The 21,876-nt window shown below is 45.3% G+C and overlaps 1 protein-coding gene across 2 annotated transcripts in view; it reads left to right on the forward strand.

The window, feature by feature from the left end:
• dennd3a (DENN/MADD domain containing 3a) overlaps window positions 1-21,024 on the forward strand; it is a 40,241-nt gene extending 19,217 nt beyond the window's left edge. Inside the window, exons 19-30 of one of the 2 annotated variants that reach the window (XM_056298264.1) lie at window positions 666-745; window positions 1,569-1,748; window positions 2,363-2,533; window positions 3,800-3,929; window positions 6,537-6,644; window positions 10,501-10,601; window positions 15,898-16,052; window positions 16,834-16,900; window positions 17,702-17,774; window positions 18,096-18,214; window positions 18,417-18,554; window positions 18,719-21,024. In XM_056298264.1, coding sequence (XP_056154239.1) covers window positions 666-745; window positions 1,569-1,748; window positions 2,363-2,533; window positions 3,800-3,929; window positions 6,537-6,644; window positions 10,501-10,601; window positions 15,898-16,052; window positions 16,834-16,900; window positions 17,702-17,774; window positions 18,096-18,214; window positions 18,417-18,554; window positions 18,719-18,913 — 1,517 coding nt within the window. In that variant the 3' untranslated portion in view covers window positions 18,914-21,024. Of the gene's footprint in view, window positions 1-665; window positions 746-1,568; window positions 1,749-2,362; window positions 2,534-3,799; window positions 3,930-6,536; window positions 6,645-10,500; window positions 10,602-15,897; window positions 16,053-16,833; window positions 16,901-17,701; window positions 17,775-18,095; window positions 18,215-18,416; window positions 18,555-18,718 lie in introns of those variants that run through there. The other variant, XR_008811922.1, reaches the window with a different exon arrangement.
• The last annotated feature ends 852 nt before the right edge of the window (window positions 21,025-21,876 follow it).

Below are 21,876 nucleotides of genomic sequence, written 5' to 3' on the forward strand. Positions count from 1 at the left end.
ATTTGAGTATTTTCCAATGAAAGAAAGCAGTGTGGTTGTCCAGCGCTGCCTCCAGGTGTGAATATGAATTAATGTGTAGGTCCTGGAAAACCTGGAAATGTATAGACTAGTTTTCCAGTCATGGTGGCATCTGGAAAATGATGAAATTGATCAAATGTCCAGGAAATATTATAGAGGGAATTTGTAAAGTTATGCTGTAAAATTGAGATTGCATAATTTTAATGTAAATTTTAGGTGGGGTTGCACATTTTGAGCCGCTGAGATTGCACATCAGTTCTTGAAGTTCGAGGGGTATTTTCAGTCACCAGCTCATACAGACACTGTTGAGGCTTCCATTGGTAGTTGATACCAAATGATATAGTCTTGTGTGAGAAATGGCTGCCCTGTCATGTTTGGTTGTATATCCAAGCAAAAGCCATGGAAAATGTCCTTGGAAAAATCCTGGAAAGTGATTTCTTAAAATGAGTAAGGACCCTGAAAGCAGGAAATAATTCTTGTCAGTCAACTTTCCCCTGGTAAATAAAGGTAAAAAAAAAAAAAAAGAAAGAAAAAAAGTTTGATCTAGAAAGCTTTCGTTCAGCCGTGTGTGTGTGTGTGTGTGTGCGTGTGTGTGTGTGTGTGTGTGTTCATCTCTTGACTGATTCATCTGTCTCTCTGTGTCCCAGGCCACCAGAGGCAGGTTGCTCCTGACCTGTTCAGAGTTTTCTACACCATCTGGAAGGACACTGAGACGGAGGCACAGGAGGTCTGTTTTCTTATATGAAGTTCACTGACAAAGTGGTGCTGCTGTCATGTCAAAATGGTACTCAGGGGCGTCCGGGTAGCTTGGCGGTCTATTCCGTTGCAAACAAACACGGGGATCGCCGGTTCGAATCCCCGTGTTACCTCCGGCTTGGTCGGGCGTCCCTACAGACACAAGTGGCCGTGTCTGCGGGTGGGAAGCCAGACGTGGGTATGTGTCCTGATCACTGCACTAGTGCCTCCTCTGGTCAGTCGGGGCGCCTGTTCGGGGGGCGAACTGGGGGGAATAGCGTGATCCTCCCACGTGCTACATCTCCCTGGCGAAACTCCTCACTGTCAGGTGAAAAGGAGCTTTTTTCAACCGCCGTAAAATGCTGTATTCTGTCCCCAGGTCTATCTAAATCTTCTCCTTATTTGTCTCAGCTATCAGCATAAATAAATTAAGGTAATATGTTCTCTTATACTGGCTGGCTTTCGTGAAGGGCGATGTTAAGCTTTTCCTTAAAGGATTATAAAAGCTTATTGCCATTAATGTACTTAAGGTTTGTCTAATTACCAGCTAAGATAAACAAAACACCAAAATTATTCATTGAATAGAAATTATATTCAGACATGTAGTCAGTAGTATTAACACAACAAGAAAAGGTTGGCATTAGTAAAGCCAAAAATTATCGAGACAGTATTTAACATGGGGGGCAATGAAACTGGTGCTTTTGTCCAGTGCTCCTCTTTTGGTGTTCAAACAACTCACACGGTTGCTAAAATATTAATTAAACGGCCTCAGATAACTGCCTTTTATCGACGTGTTGAATCTATTTGTTTTCAAGGTGTGCCTGCCCACTTCTGTGCTGGAGCACATCGAGCCCAGCGAGTGCGTCTTCAAGCTGTCATCGTCTGTCAAGACAAGCCGCGGCGTCGGAAAAATCGCCATGACTCAGCGGCGGCTGTTCCTGCTGACCGATGGGCGGCCGGGATACGTGGAAGTAGCCCAGTACCGCGATATTGAGGTGAGGGACATAAAGTAGGGTCTGTTCACACCAGGAGATGAGGAGAGGTGAGCCACTTCCTGCTGCAGTCTCACCGTTATAGATCAGTCAAGTGTGTGTGTGTGTGTATGTTTGGAGGAGGGGTTCCACAGAGGTCGCAGTGACCTAGAGGAGAAAAGAAATGAGGAGAGTGGATAGATAGGGATGGCACAGTACAGAAACATAAGACTGTACGTTATGTGCATGGTTTCATACACACTTGTGTACACTGAGTACTAAGGGATTCGCATTCGGCCCTTGTTGGCTCTTGAAGATAATCCAAATTTAAGGACATAGTGTGAAAAGCATTTTGCTTCTTAACATCCCTCTCATTTTCTCTCCTATCTCCCACGCTCCCTCCGACTCCTCGCTTCTCCCCTTTCCATCAGAGTGAGATCTCCTACTGAAACACTTGACACTCATCCAAGTCGGTTCTCTTAATTGTGTTTGTAATGTAATGTTACTGACTTTGTATGTGTGTGTGTGTGTATTTGTGCACAGGGGTCCTACTCAGTTTTCGTCTTACAAAACAAACGCGGATATGAAACCAATTATAACACACACTCTCGCTCTCTCTTCCCACCACATCCCTGCAGGAGGTGAAGGTGTCCTCTGCTCCTTTCTTGCTCCTGCGGATCCCAAGTCTGAAGCTTCGTGTCCGCGGCAGGAAAGAGGCGTTCGAGGCCAACCTGAAGACGGAGACCGAACTCTGGAACTTGATGGCCAAAGAGATGTGGGCCGGACGCATTATGGCCGACCAGCACAAGGTAGGGCCTCGTCCGTGTGCCTCTGTAAGTGTGTAGGAGGAAGGAACACATGGAGGAGGAAAAGGTGATGTTTGGATAAAGGGAGTGTGTGTGTTTGTTTGTGAGAGAGCGATACAGAGAGAGGGAGGGTGAAATGTAGAGGGAGAGGTATGAGAATATCTCTCTCTCTACATTTCACCCTCCCTGCGAGTGAGTTTAGATGTGAGTTAGCATATCCCTTGTTTGTGCCACTAATTTCTTTGTCCAGGATCCAGCTTGTAAGTAGGGTTGCCATCCTGTGAAACATAGGTTATCTCTCTCTCTTTCTCTCTCTCTCTCGCTCTCCCCCCCCCCCACCCTCACACATAATTGTAGTATTGTAGTCTCTCCCTAAGTGAATATCAGTTGTCAGTCACACAGAAAGTATGCTGCAGTATGATAGGAATGCACATTGACAGCTAGCTTGTTTAACCAGTTTGATAGCCGTGCATATGTAACAACACACTTCTGGCAACAATGACAGTAACCACGTAGGGAATAAGTTGTTCTGCTCAGAAGAACTTGTTTGATGATTGGCTATCTTCTAGTCCCTTTCTTCTCTTCGCTAATCTCATCACTGAGCCAGGCTCCGATGAATATTTAGTCGGATGTGATCATCTTTAAAGCGGCGTAAATGTCTTAAAAAGCTGTCGACGAAAAGTTTCGTGAGCAGACTTTTCCTGCCGTCACACACACAGAACAGACCTTTGTAAACAAAAACCACAATGAAATTTCATGGTGTCTGCATGTCATTGCAGTGTTCGTTTACCGAGCGGGAATTCTGACATCATCTCGTTGTTGTCTCGGGTTTTTGTCAAGAACTCGACATGCTAGCAGCCATGTAGTACACCCTGGTTACCATCTATCCACCAGCATTTCTCCTCAGAAATCCCCATGTGTGTTCCTCAGAAAATATACCACTGCTTTTTTTTTTTCCTGAATCCATTAAGAACCACAGGTGAATACTGATATGTCACGATATTATTATTATCGTTATTTTTATTTTATTGTTTTTGGTTTTATTTAGTGAAATTAATACTGGTTTAGGGCAGCGCTACAACTGGAGACGAGAAGAAGAGAATAGGAGAATAGAAAAGCATTTACACAACAGTATCAAAAGACTCGGCAAAACAATAAATACTGTAAATGGAGTTAATCAGTTATTGTCGTTGTTATCCTCTCTCTGTCTCTGTCACTGTCTCTCTCGCTCTCATATTTACATATATCTTGCTTTCTTCCTTGTCCTAGGACCCTCAGTACATGCAGCAGGCTCTGACGAATGCCTTGTTGATGGATGCAGTGGTAGGCAGCCTTCAGAGCAGTAAGGCCATCTACGCTGCCTCTAAACTGGCCCACTTTGACCGCATGAAGATGGAAGGTTGGTGGTGGTTGTTGGTGTTGCTGCTGCAGCTGCTGCAGCAGTGGTTCTCAAACTTATTTTCAATAATGTACCCCCCTTTAAAATATTACTTCAGCCACCTACCCCCCTGACCAGTGCAAAGCATTTTTGGTAGGAAAAAAAAAAACAAGCCTATATAAAGACATGCAATACAGCGCCATCAGTCTGATTTAAATAGGGGTGGCGTGGCTAGGGTGGTAGAACGGGGTCATCTAGTAATCGGAAGGTCACTGGTCTCCAGTCACCGTCCTTGAGCAAGACACCGAACCCCCTAACTGCTCCTGATGGACGAGGGTTGGCGCCATCAGTGTATGAATGTGTGTGTGAATGGGTGAATGTGAGGCGCATAGATTGCAAAGTGCTTTGAGTGGTTGGTAGACTAGAAAAGTGCTTTAAAAAATGCAGTCCATTCACCATAAACCACAACTTTGTAACTGAAAAACACTTAAATGCTACATTTCAAATGTTTAGATTCCATCTCTAAATTCATGGCAAACCAATTTTGTGTCATGCAGTGACACTAAGGGCTCATGCGACAGCATTATACTTGTATTGAACTGCATCTTTTTGATTAAGTTACGTTGACCTTTTAGTGCAAAACACGGGCTTGTGTCTCACTGAGCATCCTTGTCATTCTCGGCAGCAGGGAGGCAACTGCAGTGATCGAACTCTTTTCCAGCCACAGTCTGTTTCTTTGCTTTGTTTTGATTAGAGCCGTTGCAGAAAAGGAGGCCTCACACAAATATGTGAACCCAAAGGGTGATAGCTGCTCCGAAGCTTTCTTTCCCAGCTCAGGGTGTTCCTTCTTCACACACACCCAGAACTGTGTGAGAGCGGATGTGTCAAACTTCATGGCCACTGTCAGATGAGAGTTTTTCCTGATGACTGACAGGAAGCTTTTTTTCTGTTTCACAGAAAGTTGTAGTCAAAGTCCAAGTATCTTTATTGTCCCTCGCAGGGAAATTAGTTTGCAGCCAGTATAAAAACTCTCACACAAAGACAAAACATACAAAACACCAAGGCGGGATTGACAACAAGACATAGTGGGCAAGGAGAACCAAAGTAGTTCAAATATAAAATATACAGACCAAGAAAACAAGCAAACTGCAGACAACAGATGCATACTATCTACTATTTAACAATTTGGATGGCAGTGGGGACAAAGGAAGCCCTGTATCTCTCAGTCCTAATACAGGGCATCCTCAACCGACGACCTGAAGGTAACAGCTCAAACTCTGGCTGAAGGGGGTGACCTTGGCACTCAGGAAGGGAAGTAGGCTTTCTGAACACCCTCCTATTATAAAGGCCAGTAAGCTGGGCTTCGCTTCTCCCTGAAATCTTGCTAGCCCATTTGGTGAGTCTATCAAGCCGTTTTTTTATTGGCCAGAGTCAAGTTACCAAACCAAGCCACAATACAATACATTAAAACTGTGTCAATAAAACTTCTATCAAAGAGAGTCGTCATCTGGGAGGAGATATTAAATGTATGCATTTCCCTCAGGAAAAAAAGTCTTTTGTTGGACCTTGAATTGGTTCATCTGGACACAACGTTTATTGAGAGAGAAACGTTTCTTCACTCGGCGTTTCTCTCTCGATAAACGTTGTGACCAGATGAGCCGATTCGACTTCTTGTGAGTTTCTCCCCTGGATTATTGAGCAAGACATTTTTTTCTGTTTGCTCCAGACAAGAGAAATAGGTTTCTCATACCATTCAGCTGGGAAGATTTCTCCTCCATGTCAGGGAAGTAAGCGTTAAAACCAGTAGTCAAGTTGGCCAAATGTCCCTCTGATAAAATAATACTCTCACCCCTTTCCTGTGTAACAGCTCCAGAGCCGTCTCCACACATCTGGAAAAAGTGCATGGCGCTAGGAAGTAACTGAATGGCAGACGGCTGTATTGATACTGTACTCCCTGGAATGAAAAACACAGGAATTTCCTCTGTTTGGGATAATGGAGACATGAACATACGCGTCATTCAGGTCTATGGAAGTGAACCAGTTGCCCCTGGTGAACATCTTCCAGCACCTGTTTGATCGTCAGCATGCGAAACGGTCTGTCCATTATCAATCTGTTGGAACAGAGATGGATCAAGAACGGGCCTCACCCCCCCCCCCCGTTTTTTTCAGGACCAGGAAATAGCTAGAGTAAATACCTTGGTTTCCTCGCCCTGGGGAACCCTGGAAATGGCGTGTTTCATCAGGAGCTCTTGCAGCTCCGAATGGAGAGCAAGGCAATGATCCTGAGATGACAGGGTTGTCTCTAGAATCCCGCTGAACCACGGAGGAGGAGAGGTGAACTGTAGTGTGCGGCCTCTGCTGATGAGCCTCCTCAGCCAACAGTTCTGTGTAGATGCATGCCACCGCTCGGAGAAGTGCTCTGAGAGCAGGTGTGCATGAGTCTCTGAAATATTGTCCATGTAACCGCAGCTATCGAGAGCATGAATCATCAGACCCTGGATTTGGAGACAGGAAGTGCAGATACTATATTTAGTGCTGTTTTGGCGTGGTTGTTCTGCTTTGATTACCTTCAGTTTAATTGTGTCTCTCAACAACACTTTAAAATGCTGTGTGTGTGTGTGTTTGTAGTGCCAATGATGGTCCCCAAGACAACGGCGGAGACGCTGAAACACAAAATCAACCCTTCTCTTGAACTCGCAGCTCCACAAGCTGTGGACGTGCTACTGTACACACCAGGTAACCCTCACACAGACGCACACACATACTCATGAAACGAAAGACAGTTCGACGGTCAGACGAACACACAAATGCAGCGCACATCTGCAGGCAGGCGCATTCATACAGAAACAAACTAACGCCCATGTCCCTCCTGTGTGTGTGTGTGTCCTGTTACCCAGTAACCTCCTCGGTGTTCTATTGTCACTGTGGCGACACAGGTGTCGGGTTGCGCTCTCTGATTGGTTGGCCCGAGAGTCTATGATCTAACTGGCTGTTGGGAGACGCAGGGCAGTTTCACTGCACAGGGTCTAAACTGACACATCACAACACCCATGCACACCGACACGGAGGGCAGATGGACAAACGCCAACACGCTCACACGGCGAGACACACTCGCTCCGTTGACCTTTGTCTCATATCGTCACTTCTCACTCGTTGCTATTTCGCTCACTGAACACACACACACACACACACGCATGTTTTTAAACTGGTGTAAAAGACATTAACGCCACGCCATTTCCTGCTTTGTCTCATGCCTTCCTTTGTTGGTAGACAAAGCCGGAGTGCACTGACAGAATCACTGTGACTAGTAAAAAACAAATAAAAACCACACATGAGTAAAACAAGCTGAATTCCTTTTAGAAAAAAATAAACCTCTTCACTCTGGGACGACTTTTTTGCACAATGTGTTTGCACAGTGCATGCTATTCTTTTAAGCTCAGTCTCGCATCACAGTTGCAGGGTCACGCAACTGGAGAGTTGCTGGTGACTGAGTAATGTGGGTGTGGGTGTGTTGGTTGAGTGGTTTCCTCATAGACAGCTGAGTGGTAGCTGTCGATTAAAGAGCTCAGTGTTAATCATCGTTCCAGATTTTTCTTCCTTTCCAGAAATATCAGGCTTTTGCCCCTCTTGCCGCACTTAACCCTGCCTCCAATTCGGAGCGAGGGGAAGATGGTATTCAGAATCCTCCTATCGAGGAAAAGATGCAGATTTTTTAGCATGACATGCTGAGGTTAAGTCTCTCCATCGAGCAGTCAGAAAACCCACTTAAAGGCGTCCGGGTAGCGTAGCGGTCTATTCCATTGCCTACCAACACAGGGATCTTCGGTTTGAATCCCCGTGTTGCCTGCGGCTTGGTCGGGCGTCCCTATAGACACAATTGGCCGTGTCTGCGTGTGGGATGGTGGATGTGGGTATGTGTCCTGGTCGCTGCACGAGCGCCTCCTCTGGTTGGTCGGGGCGCCTGTTCGGGGGGAGGGGGAATAGCATGATCCTCCCACGTGCTACGTCCCCCTGGTGAAACTCCTCACTGTCCGGTGAAAAGAAGTGGCTGGCGACCCCACATGTATCGGAGGAGACGTGGTAGTCTGCAGCCCTCCCTGGATCGGCAGAGGGGTGGAGCAGCAACCGGGACAGCTGATTGGCCAGGTACAATCGGGGAGAAAAGGGGAGGGGGGGACCCACTTAACAGTTTGACATGAATTCCCACAATCGGTCTGGATCCGTTTTTGATCTGTTGACAATGAAACGGTGAAACTGAAGGTATGAGAGACATGTCTGGATTTAGTTGACTGCACCGTCTCTGTGTCCGGATTTGCGGGCACTGTGGCATTATTTCGGTTGTCCTGGGTAAGATGCTAAACTGCAACCGCAGGCTGTAGAGGGGTTGCACCTTACCTCAGCAAGGGCCCTTTGGCTAAGGACGATGTCCCTACTGATAGAGCTGGTCCTCCTGCATGCCTGTAGGGTACTTACCATGGTGCCCAGTCCAGCCAGCACACTGGGATAGGAGAAGGGAACTCTGATTTCAAATCCACCTGCTGCCTTGTGGGTTGATGCCTCTCTAGGCAAAGGCTAGGGGAAGGTAACTCTGAATTCAAATCCCCGGGCACGGTCTACCCAGCTGTCAGTACCCGGAAAGGGTAAACCATGGCGGCTATGCTCAGTCAACTTGGCAGCGGTTCCGGCAACCGGCAGCACTGTTTGTCAACTCGGCAGCAGTTCTGGCAAAAAGCCACAGGATTCTTCTGCGGCCGTCTCAGCTACGCTGTGCCACCGAACAACAGAAAATCTGGCCAAGGGGCGCTATAGAGCACCAAATAGTGTCGCCATCTAGGGTGCAGCCTCACATTTGAATATGGAGATAGTGAATCACTGTCTTTGTTTTAACTTGTGTTTTACTCGTTTCGGGTGAAGGCGCGTGTGTGTGTGTGTGTGTGTGTGTGTGTGTATATATATATATATATATATATATATATATATATATATAACATCATTTGAAAGCACATAGAAAAGGACATGGCACTGAGAGAGCAAGTACCATTTAGAGAAAGATGGATGGCATGTCACAGGAAATGATGAGAGGGAGCAACATTTTGAAATGGTGCGCAGCCACAATGTTCTTGGAGAGACCATCTGCGACCAGTTAGAAGTCTGGTTGGTGGCAGGCTGACTCATGACAGTCAGAGTGGACGCACACACACACACACACACACACATACACACACACACACACACACACACACACACACACACACACACACACACACACACACACACACACACACACACACGTAATACTGGCCAGTTCTTGTGTGAGAATCAGCTCTTGAGTTAGTCCAAAGAACAAGTATTCCTATTCATCTCTCTCTCTCTCTTTCTCTCTCTCTCTCTCTCTCTCTCTCTCTCTCTCTCTCTCTCTCTCTCTCGTCTCATCTCAATGTAGGTCACAGAATTGTCCTTGGCACAAAGCCAGCTCCCCCCCTCTGCTCCTCGTCCTTCTGAATCTCCTCTTTCTGTCCAGTCCCTCTCTTCCTGCTCCCTCATACCTATGTCCCATCCTCCTCCCTCTTACTCACTCTTTCCTTCTTCCTCTCCCCCTCCTTCCCTCTCCTCTGGCTTTTCCTTTCCTCTGTCCTACCTTCAACTGCCCCCTCCCCTCTTGTCCCCCTTGGCTGCAGCGCTCACTCCCCCCCCCCCCTCGCTCTCTCTCTCTCTCTCTCTCTCACTCACACAGACACACACACACACACACGGTCTTTGTCTTTGAAATACAGGATGTTACTTTCATTTTTTTGTCTCCGGTGGTGTTTTTAAATGGTGACGGACACGTTAGTGGAAATAGGACCGTTAGGTCCGGGAGGGTGGAGCCACAACAGATGTCCATATGATGGATTTCGCTTTCCCTTCAACATGCTGTATTTATTCACTTGGGCGGGGAAAAAAAAACCCGAGTTCATCATTTGCTTTGAATATTTCAGAGAAACTGGTGACAGAATTGCTCCTCTACCTACCAGGACCCCAATGCCCTCTTTTGTCTCAATGAGCACAAGCGGCTCAGATACCACTTTACAACTCAGATACTGGTTACAACTCAGAAACCACTTTACAATGCGTGATGTGTGATTGAGTAAATTTACTGCATATATGCTGTGATAATTTTATTTTACTTTTTTGTGTTTTTTTTCCCCTTTTTCTCCCCAATTGTACCTGGCCAATTGCCCCACTCTTCCAAGCCATCCCGGTTGCTGATCCGGGGAGGGCTGCAGACTACCACATGCCTCCTCCGATACATGTGGAGTCACCAGCCGCTTCTTTTCACCTTACAGTGAGGAGTTTCGCCAGGGGGTTGTAGCGCATGGGAGGATCACACTATTCCCCCCGGCTCCCCCTCCCTCCCAAACAGGCGCCCCGACTGACCAGAGGAGGCGTTAGTGCAGCGACCAGGACACATACCCACATCTGGCTTCCCACCTGCAGACACGGCCAGTTGTGTCTGTAGGGACGGCTGACCAATGCTGTGGTACATTTTTGATTCACATCAACCCCACTGTGTGTGTCTGTGTGTGTGTGTGTGTGTGTGTGTCTGTTTCAGGTCAGCTGTGGGTGTCGCTGAGTGGGGGGAAAGTCATGGTGTTTGATGCGTCAAGCTGGTCCCTGACACACACCTGTCTTCAAGTAGGGAATGCAAGACTGGTAAGAACAGACTCAAACACACACATACACACAAATGTGTGTGCGCATGCAAACAAATGCATACTAAACTCACAAATGCACATTTTATATGAAGTGGGACAGATGTATACACACACTCATACAGACGTATAGATGTAGCTGATCACAAGTTGGAACACTAAGATTGGCTTAAAAGGAACAAAAACGTGCCCCACACTGCAAGCATACATTCTGTACATACACACATACACTTGCACATAAAATAGTCAAGTTTACTTGTGTAGCTCAAAATCACAAGGTAGTCCCGAAGGGCGTTACAATCAGTGCAATAGACGACACCCCGGCATGGTGGCGCAGTGGTTAGCGCGGTCGCCTCACAGCAAGAAGGTCCTGGGTTCGAGCCCAGGGGTAGTCCAACTTTAATGGGTCGTCCTCTGTGTGGAATTTGCATGTTCTCCCCGTGTCTGCGTGGGTTTCCTCCGGGGGCTCCGGTTTCCTCCCACAGTCCAAAGACATGTAGGTCAGGTGACTCAGCCGTACTAAATTGTCCCTAGGTATGAGTGTGTGTGTGTGTGTGTGTGTGTGTGTGTGTGGGGGCCCTGTGATGGCCTGGCAGCCTGCCCAGGGTGTCTCCCCGCCTGCCGCCCAGTGACTGGTGGAATAGGCTCCAGCATCGCTGCAACCCTGAGAGCAGGATAAGCGGGTCAAATAATGAATGGATGGATGGACGACACCCCTTATTGTCAACTTGAATGAGGAAAAATCTCCACAAGAAAAACCATATCAGGGGAAAAAAAATGATAGAAACCTCCGGAAGAGTAGTAGAGGAGGGATCCCTCTTTCAGGGTGGACGGACATGCAATAGGTGTCGAATATACAGATTACAGAAGAACAGCAGAATGATAATGTATAACCACAGGTTACACACACGGGGGGGGGAGGTAGAATATATACAGTTAATACATCGATTTCAGCAAAGCAAATTCAGACGTTTCGGGTAAAAAGCTGCAGCTCGGCTGGTTTTCAACTGCCCTAAGTTCTCCCACACAACTCCCCTTCTCATGTCCCCACACTGGCTCCCAGTAACTGCTCGCACCCAGTTTAAGACTCTGGTGCTAGCCTACAGGGCAGTGAAAGGAACAGCTCCTTCCTATCTCCCGGCCACGGTCAAGCCCTACACCCCCGCCCGACCACTTCGCTCTGCTGGCTCGGGACGCCTGGTTGCCCTGTCGCTCAGAGGCCCCTGCTGCAGATTGATCCGGCCACGGCTCTTTTCTGTCCTGGCCCCACAGTGGTGGAATGAACTCCCCACTGATGTCAGGACAGCGGAGTCGCTGCCCATCTTTCGGCGCAAGTTGAAAACTCACCTCTTCAAGACCTACTACCCTAAAGTCCGCGGCGGTGTAGCGGTCTAAGCATCGGCTTTGTGTCGACGCAGTTGCCCACTGGGGACCGGGGTTCGCGCCCCAGTCTCGTCAGACCCGACTATGGCCGTCCTCGATGAAGCAGCGATAATTGGCAACGCCGTCTTCGGGAGGGGGGCGGAGTCGGCTTGTGTTCGTCACATGAACGCGTCTCCGGGTGTGTCGGAAAAAGCAGTGGTTTGGCCTGGAGTCGCCTTGTTACGAAAGTGGGGAGGCGGTCTCCTTCGAGACTGCCGGCCGGAGAGATGCAGTTGGCGAACGCACGCAGTACGAGGGTGGGTGTTTGAATTAAAATAGGGATCAATTGGCCACTTAATTGGGAGAAAATCAGAAATCAATTTAGGGAGAAAAAAAAAGAAGAACTACTACCCTGTTACTTGTTCTTAGCACTTATTGTATTCACTCATTTAAAAAAAAAAACCTCTTTCTTGCACTTTCACTTTAGCACGGGTCTTGCTCTTAGATGCTTGTTTAGATGCACTTATGACCTCTGATGACTAGTAGTTCTCCTGATTTCCTACGCTAAATGCACTTATTGTAAGTCGCTTTGGATAAAAGCGTCGGCTAAATGACTGTAATGTAATAAAAATTGTAAGGAGAGTAAATAAAACTTACAAACATGCATATTTTCTTGATAATCAAAGCAGCTTGGTGACAGCGAACGATCCCTCATCATTCACTACACGCTCCCAGAACGCCAATGCAGATGCATAGTGTCTATTCCAGTGACCGGTCTAATGGTTTTTCCTGCGTCGACGCGCTGCTGTCAGTTGGAACGTCAGACTTCCAGCGCACCACCAGCTCGTAAGGAATGGAGAAAAACAAGACTTATTATTATTAGATCGGTGACTGTATCGCTTGGAAACAGCGCAATGTGTTTTGAATAGGCTTCGCGGCCCCCGGGGGCCGTGACGTTTTGCTCGTAAATAGACGCCTACAGATGTTGAAAGGTCAAGTCAAGACGACCGAAAGTCCGATTTGAAGGGAGAGATTTGCGACCGTGGTGTTTTGCTGCGACTTAAATAGGGGCAGTTGTTGGTGAATTAGGTTAAGTGTTGGTGAGGCGTGTCTGAGGACTAATTCACTGTCACATGAAATACTTTAACCTCCGTCTGTGTCAGTGACTAGGTTTGTGTGTGTGTGTGTGTGTGTGTGTGTGTGTGTGTGTGTGTGTGTGTGTGAGAGAGACAATGGTAATTTTGGGGTCAGAAACCAAAATGACTATGCCTGTTTTAAGTTTGATGGTTGGCTAAAACAGCAAGTTGACAGGAAAAGCCCGGGACCCGCCTTCAGACGAGACTGATTCTTCTTTACAAACAAACCTACTGACTGGCGATGGCCGACTCTGGTCTAGATTAAAGACCTTATTCTTAGTGAAGCATCATGACCATTGTTGGACTTGCTCTGAATTTAGTTTTTGGAGAGTTTGAATGTAGCATTTAGAGTCCGTAAGGATCCAAACCCAGTCGACGCGTGAAGCTTTTGGAATGGATGCCGCAGTATTTACAACTGTAAGATGCCGACTCCTAGTAGTTGGTCTTGTATGCGAGCGTGAACCGGTCATCTGAATTTATGTGGCTTGCTGGCACTACTGACACTTTTACTTTCAGTTTCACTGGAGTCTCATACATGGGAAAATAAATTTGCTCCTCAAACCGTAAGTTGGTCACAATAACGATAACATTAAAAGCAAATATAAAATCAACTTATCTGTGTGGCCACATCTGGGTCACACATGGAGCGGTCAAAGTGATGACTCGGAGGTGCGGGAGTGATTTGGTGCGCCGCAAGATGCATTTAGTTGTAGCTGGACGAGATGTGGGACGGACAGTTCGAGCATTTTCGGTCTCAGCCCATAACACCAAACGACTTCACGTAGGAAAAAAAAAGCAATAGTGAAATTCTGCAGTCGAAATATCCTATGCATTATTTTACCCCGGGGCTTATTTGACAGCTGTTACGCTGTTTTTTGTTGAGATTTTGTTTTCAATGGAAAATTTTGAAAATCACTGTTTGTTTTATTTTCCAATAGGAAAAAAAGTTAGCTAAACAGACAGACTGATGTAATCGTGTGTGTGCGTACACGTGTGTGAAGTTGGTTCTTAAAACAATGCTACCACCTAGTGAAAGGAGGAAGTATTGCAGACAATAGCCCCCCCCCCCCCCCCAAAAAGGAAATATAGAAGAAGCTGACATTGCTTTCTTGTTGGGTCATTGGGAGGGAATTGTTATCAAAAGCATTTGCTTTCATGGCAGTATTAACACTTTCTGCTGCCCCGTTCTATTCTTTAGCCGGGAAGTCCAAGGAAAATGGTTCTTTTGTGGTAACAGATGGTTTCCCTCGTCACCTAAGAACACCATCGACATTTGAGATATGTTAGAAGTTATTAAATATATCCCTTACCATTTACAAACATAGACTTTATAGAAAAGAGGCTATTAAACATGCAGTCATGTGCCCATTAGTCCATTCTGCTTGGTCAGTAACCTCATTTTCTGTTGCGTTAGTAGGAACATTGGTATTGTATGAGGAAGTCGTGAGTTGCAGAGAAGTATGTAGGAGTGGTGCAGGATATATATGTATGAGGGAAGTGTGACAGTGGCGAGGTGTGCGGTTGGAATGACAGATGGGTTCAATGTGGAGGTGGGATTACATCAAGGATCGGCTCCGAGCCCTTTCTTGTTTGCAATGGTGATGGACAGGTTGACGGACGAGATCAGGCAGGAGTCTCCGTGGACTATGATGTTTGCAGATGACACTGTGTTTGTAGCGAGAGTAGGGTGCAGGTTGAGGAGAGCCTGGAGAGGTGGAGGTATGCACCGGAGAGAAGAAGAATGAAAGTCAGTAGGAGCAAGACGGAATACATATGCGTGAATGAGAGGGAGGACAGTGGAATGGTGGGGATGCAAAGAGTAGAGGTGACGAAGGTGGATGAGTTTAGATAGTTGGGGTCAGCTGTCCAAAGTAACGGGGAGTGCAGAGGAGAGGTGAAGAAGAGAGTGCAGGCAGGGTGGAGTGGGTGGAGAAGAGTGTCAGGAGTGATTTGCAACAGAAGGGTACCAGCAAGAGTTAAAGGGAAGGTTTACAAGATGGTAGCGAGACCAGCTATGTTGTATGGTTTGGAGACAGTGGCACTGATGAAAAGACAGGAGGTGGAGCTGGAGGTGGCAGAGTTGAAGATGCTAGGATTTTCACTGGGAGTGGTGAAGGACAGGATTAGGAACGAGTGTATTAGAGGGACAGCTCAGGTTGGACGGTTTGGAGACAAAGCAAGAGAGGCAAGACTGAGATGGTTTGGACATGTGTGGAGGAAAGATGCTGGGTATATTGGGAGAAGGATGCTGAATATGGAGCTGCCAGGGAAGAGGAGAAGAGGAAGGCGAAAGAGGAGGTTTATGGATATGGTGAGAGAGGACATGCGGGTGGCTGATGTGACAGAGGAAGATGCAGAGGACAGGAAGAGATGGAAACGGATGATCTGCTGTGGTGACCCCTAACGGGAGCAGCCTAAAGTAGTAGTAGTAGTAGTAGGAACATTTAAATACAACTGCTAGTTGATATCAGAAATTTAGTATATTAACTATCCTTAGTCATCTTGCAGGAGAATATTTCTTGTTAAATAGTTTTGAAAGCCCACCATATCGACTGACTAAACTCCGAGCCCAGTGTTTTTATTTGTTTAGATTCGCCAAATTCCTTTCAGCATGCTTAGTTGGCATGAAGGCTGGAAGACGGTGTTCGTCAAGCAACAAGATAGAGACGATGAGTTTTCCTCATCTTTCTATGTGTGTCTCAAAGTCTTCAGTCTCTCCACATGCTTTTCTCTGTGTCAGTTTGTCTGTCTTGTCTCTCCCATGAGTCTATTCACCTTCCTCTCCATCTTCCCCTTCAGAACTGTATGCTGGGGGTCGATAAGGACCAGGTGTGGATGGGCTCTGAGGATTCAGTCATTTACATCATCTGCATGATGTCCATGGTCTGTAACAGACAGCTGACCGAGCACAGGGCTGAGGTCACCGGACTGGCCCTGGGCAAGGATAAATATAGGTAACACACAACACATACACACATTATGTCCGAGGTCACTGAAAGCTCATACAGTCGATCAGTCAGTTATTTAGCAGTGATTCAGAGAACACTGAAAGAGAAAAAACATACCACAGAGAACACAGGGAGTATAACAAACAACGCTGCGATTAAAAATGTAAGGCTCTGTTACCTCCGGCTTGGTCGGGTGTCCCTACAGACACATTTGGCTGTGTTTGCGGGTGGGAAGCCGGATGTGGGTATGTATCCTGGTTGCTGCACTAGCGTCTCCTCTGGTCGGTCGGGGCACCTGGGGGGAATAGGGTGATCCTCCCACGCGCTACGTCCCCCTGGCGAAATTCCTCACTGTCAGGCGATAAGAAGCGGCTGGCGACTCCACATGTATTGGAGGAGGCATGTGGTAGTCTGCAGCCCACCCTGGATCGGCAGAGGGGGTGGAGCAGCGACTGGAAAGGCTTGGAAGAGTGGGGTAATTGGCGGGATACAATTGGGGAGAAAAAGGGGAAAATTCAAAAAAGAAAAAGGAGGGGAAAAAAAGTGTAGTGCTCCGGCCATTAGTGTGTCCTTGTCTTACAAACTGCTCATCGGAGGACTACGACTGATGAACTTGTGCTAACTACTTCCACATTTTGTCCTCATTTTACGATTTTAGCTGTTCGCCATTGTATTTGTTTTGTTTTGTAAAACACTTTGTAGCAGTATTTTTGCTGAGTGCAATATAACAAGTATATTTCATTATTATTATCATGGATAAAATAACCAAAAAACATGCTTTCTTCAGCCATAAGGTGGCGTATTCCTGTAGTGCAGAGGGAACCGTCATGGTGTGGGACGTAGCCACGTTGCAGGTCAGTCTAAAACCCACACCTCCATTATTTAAACACATGGGGGGCAGTGGCAATACTGCTGTACTGGACAGTCTTGGGTAAAAATATTCAACGACAAAGTAAATAATGGAGGGTTTTCCACTCTGAAAGGACGTTCTTTAGATTTTAGTCTGTGAAAACAACAAATCTCCTGCAGTCCTTCCTTTTTCTCTTCTCTCTCTTCAGTTATGCTGAAATGCCTTAAGATTTCTTTGAAATGACAATGTACCGCTTTCTGCAGAGCTGGCTAGCTTTTACATGCTAAAATGGATTTTGTAAGTCATGTTTCAATGTCATTGATAAAAAATTGATTGAAAGAAAATGTATTTGTTTATTTTTAGCCCCTGTCTCGTTTTAGAGCTTGGATTCAGGGTGTTTGAATATCCCTGTTTCACTTTTGAGCTTTTGTCCGCATCTATATATCTATATCTATATATCTATCTATAGCTATCTATTTATCTATCTATCTATCTATCTATCTATCTATCTATCTATCTATCTATCTATCTATCTATCTATCTATCTATCTATCTATCTATCTATCTATCTATCTATCTATCTATCTATCTACCTACCTACCTACCTATCTATATAATATATCTGTCTATCTATCTATATATGTATGTATGTATATATGTCTATCTATCTATCTATCTATCTATCTATATATATATCTATGTGTGTGTGTGTGTGTATATATATTCGATAGTCAGTTTGTCGTACTACAAGGACATTTTTGGTGGATTTTTTTGAATTTATGTCAAACCATTTTCTCCCACTAAGGTAAAGAAGCAGTTCCGTCTGTCTTGTGGCCGTTTGCTGTCTGTCAGCAACTACAATGGAACCCTGTGGTGCTGTAAGTACACACACACACACACACACACACACACACACACACACACACACACACACACACACACACACACACACACACACACACACTGACCGATACACTCGCACACAAACTCGCACAGTGTGTGGGTTTTCTGTCGATGTATGAATCCGTTTGTGTCCACTGCAAACTCCTGTGCATCTGTTGTACTTGGATGAAAAAAGAAGATTCTGTGGGTGGCATGGGTGTGCTGGGAAACAGGGGGATCAAAGTGAATACCGCTCTCTCCCTCCCCCTCTTTCTCTCTCCTACTCTCTCTCCTTCTCCTTCTCTTTCTCTCTCTAGGTTCCAGGGACAGTATAATGGAGGTATGGAGGAATGGCTCACTGAAAAATCGTCTGAGTCTCCTAGAGCAACATAAAGGATCGACAACTTTGTTCAGCTCTTTACTGCTTTTACCTGAGGTACTACACACATGCAGGCATGCACACAGACAAACACAAACAGATTTTCAGCTTTGCTCTGTTGTTTCTTAGTGTGTCTCCCTGCCTTTGTCTCTTCTGTACAGTGTGTGCAACATTATGTTCTGGTCTCGCTGTATTTACATGTGTATACTCATATGTGTGTGTGTGTGTGTGTGTGTGTGTGTGTGTGTGTGTGTGTCAGATAGAGGAGCTGTGGAGTGTGAGTGTAGACTCCGGGGAGGTGTGTGTATGGCATTTAACAGACACTAGCAAACCGTACCAGCGTGTGGTGCTACAGGATTGCACCGGGTGTTACTGCATGATTCGAGTTAAAAATCAGGTAAGTGTTTACACATGCACACACACACACACACACACACACACACACACACACACACACACACACACACTTAAAAATTACATTTATTTGAGGCTTTGAATCAGGCCTTAAAAAAAATTAGCCAAGTATCACTTCTCTTTAAATCTTCCTCCATCTCTCTTTAGGTCTGGGTGGGTGGTTTAGGCCGTAGCTCTGGCAAAGGGAAGATATACATATTGGACATGGAGGGCCACCTGGTGTTGAAGGAGCTCCATGGCCACAGCGACAGAGTCACCGCACTTTGCTCCGCTGAGGATCGGTACGTCCTCAGCGGAGCCGCCAAGCACGACGGCAAGATCGCCATCTGGAAAGTGGAATAGAGAAGGAGTTAAAGTCTCCACACAGCTTGGATAGAGGACTGATGGCACTAGATGGCGGGAGAAAGCTTAGATGCACCACTCCAACACTCCCAACAGATTCACAAATTTAGGAAGTTTGGAAAAGACAAAAGTATAAATCCAAACCATTTTGTAGAGGTATTTGCGAACAATGGGCAAATTTAAACTTATCAGGATTCCCATCATGCCATGACCAGAGCTATTCCTGTGTGAAAAGAAAAATGAAATCTTGAAATGGCCCTTTTTTAGGGCCCCTATGCAACTCCTTAAAGGCTGCTGGGACCACCTTTATACCCCATGGACCTGTGTTCTCAGTCGATGAGAGGAAAATGAAGCCAAGATTGCCGTCTTGAACATGCAGTAGAGTTTGTGTCCACAGCCTTAGCCTGTGTCGGCATGAGGACATCATTCACAGGGAAATAGAGGTCATGTGATGCGATATTTGGGGTCTGCAGCCAATCGGGGCAGTCAGAAGAAATGAAAAGGTAAACTATTGTTTACAGTAATTTTTCACAAACTGAGCCGTTTTTCCTACCCAGTATGAAAATGTTATTTTTTTGGAAAACTTGACAATATCAGCAAATTGTTCATCGCATATCTCAAGAACAAACACACAAAATGTGACATATCTGGTGGGCATAGATACAGTTAGTCCAAGGGACCACTGTACTTTCCTGATAGAGGGTGGATTTATCCAAAATGCATCACAATACCCTGTGCACATATATTTTATGAATGGCCCCAGTAGGGAATAAAATGATAAATAAGAGCAATGTTGGAACAACCTCATTTTACTCCCTTGAATCTCAAAGTGACTCGTATTATTTGGGAGCTTGGTGGGATTGAACCTTACTCTTGTGTGTTTGCAGAAGTGCATACGTTCGACTCAATCAATGAGTTTGCAGTCACTGAGCATAGACCCAGATTTCTGTTGATGGAGGTAGATGCAGTTAAAGTGTGTTTTTATACATATTTTTGATAGAATCTTTCTTGTTTGGAAAATATACTGTGCATCAGGCCCAGGGAGATGTATGGGAAGGGATGACAGGACAGTTTTAAGAGAGCCACTCCCTGTGCAAAAGTGCAACTCCATGATCTCCTTTAGTAGTTTGTTTTGTTTTCGATAAGCTGCTTTAATGATGCTAACATGCTATAGCAGGGCAACTGATGGACAAATGTACATAATTATTTTCCTTACTGTGACCAGTTATAATTCAAGATGTCAAACTGTCATTTTAACTGCCTAAGATTCCTGCCTGGAATATTTATATGCATTGTATTATAATAATATTATGTTATCATTACACGTTGCACTTTCTATTAATGTATCCTAGATGCGTGCACTTTCAGTTTTTCCCAGTGGCAGTATTCAACTGGAACCAAAGACATTTGGGTTTTGTTTTTGTTTTCATATTATCGGTCTTGTTTCTATGTGCGTGAGGCACGCCATGTTAAGTTGCTCAGTGGTCATAAATGAAAATAGAACCTCTGCAGAAACCTCAGAGTAAATCTGTTGGTGTTCGAAGTTTTACAATACGATTTGCGATGTTACGGTCTTTTTCAGGGTCATGAAACGTTTGCTTTATGACACAAACTACATCCGGTAGTCATAGTAGTAAAGGAACCAAACTGGAGAAATTAAGCTTCAAAGGTTCAGTGAAAATTCTGTGCATAATATCGAAATTTTATGTACAGATTATGTACAGTACTGTGCACGTGACAAATAAAGTACTTGAACTTGAAATATATTTCTCATGTACTCTTAACAGACAATGGAACATACACACTTATCCACTGATATGTATTTAATAGATTTTTTGAGTATTTTTAACTGTTTTTACTTACGTTCAAAGACTGATAGGACCTGTACCTACATTGCCAAACCTATTAACCTCAGTTTCTAACTTGGAAAAAAAAAGTGTTTTGTAAAATAAATAAAGTCCCTTTATTGCCTTTGGTTGAGTTTGGTTAGATTCTCTTGCAGTTCAACCAGAATAGCGAGTGAGTTTCTTCACAGTTCTAATAAGAGATGAGTAAATAAAAATCTTTGCTCAGAAAGCATTTTGAGTCCAACACAATAAATAAATGTTTCATCATCTGCAAATGAATCGGGTTATGTTTTGGGTTTTACGACAGCTGATTAAAATTGAACGTCTGTCAGGCTGCACTTCCCACAATTCACCAAAGGAGGTCACTGTTTGCTAAGGATAGCTGTTAAAATGGAGGCGCTGAAGAGTTTGGGGTTTTTTTTCAACATTTTTTATTTATTCATTTTTTTATCACGTACAATTGTTTTTTACATGGCGACAATACAATGTCAGAGTTTAAGTACAGGAGAGAGAGAGAAGAGAGAGAGAGAAGAGTTACCCAAGTTGCCAATATGACAGATAATTTTTGATTCTTTGTGACGTTCTGACTGAAGACACCCACACTAGGTGGCCATGTGCTACATAGCAGCAGAGATGGGCAGCATTTCTGTTGTATTTGAAATCTTTATTTCAATTACTTGAGTATTTTGTAATTGGTGCTTGACGGGGCTGATTTTTCAAACGTAGTTTGTAGCAAAGTACTTTAGAGTGGAGTAATTTTATAATTTTAAAATACTCAAAATACTTTCTCAATGATTAATAAGACATGAACAAAACTGATGTAAATACGTCTGAAAATGAAGAACAATACGCAAGATACACGCACAGGTTTGGTACGCCCACGCTACTCACGGTCATCAAGTTGGGGTCTGTGGCGTGTCACGCCCCCACCCCACCCCACCCCCACCCCCGGCATAGTAGCGCATGGTTCCTCCCTCAGCCAGCGCGGTGGACTGCACCTCAAGGTATCTGAACCGCAATAACTATTGAAAATAGGTCTTACTTTTAAGAATACACACACGTTGAACGTCACGGGAAAAGGCTAAAGATAAAAGCAACCGACACATGTGGCCCGGT

This window comes from Lampris incognitus, chromosome 18 (assembly GCF_029633865.1).
Source record: "Lampris incognitus isolate fLamInc1 chromosome 18, fLamInc1.hap2, whole genome shotgun sequence".
Taxonomy (NCBI): Eukaryota; Metazoa; Chordata; class Actinopteri; order Lampriformes; family Lampridae; genus Lampris; species Lampris incognitus.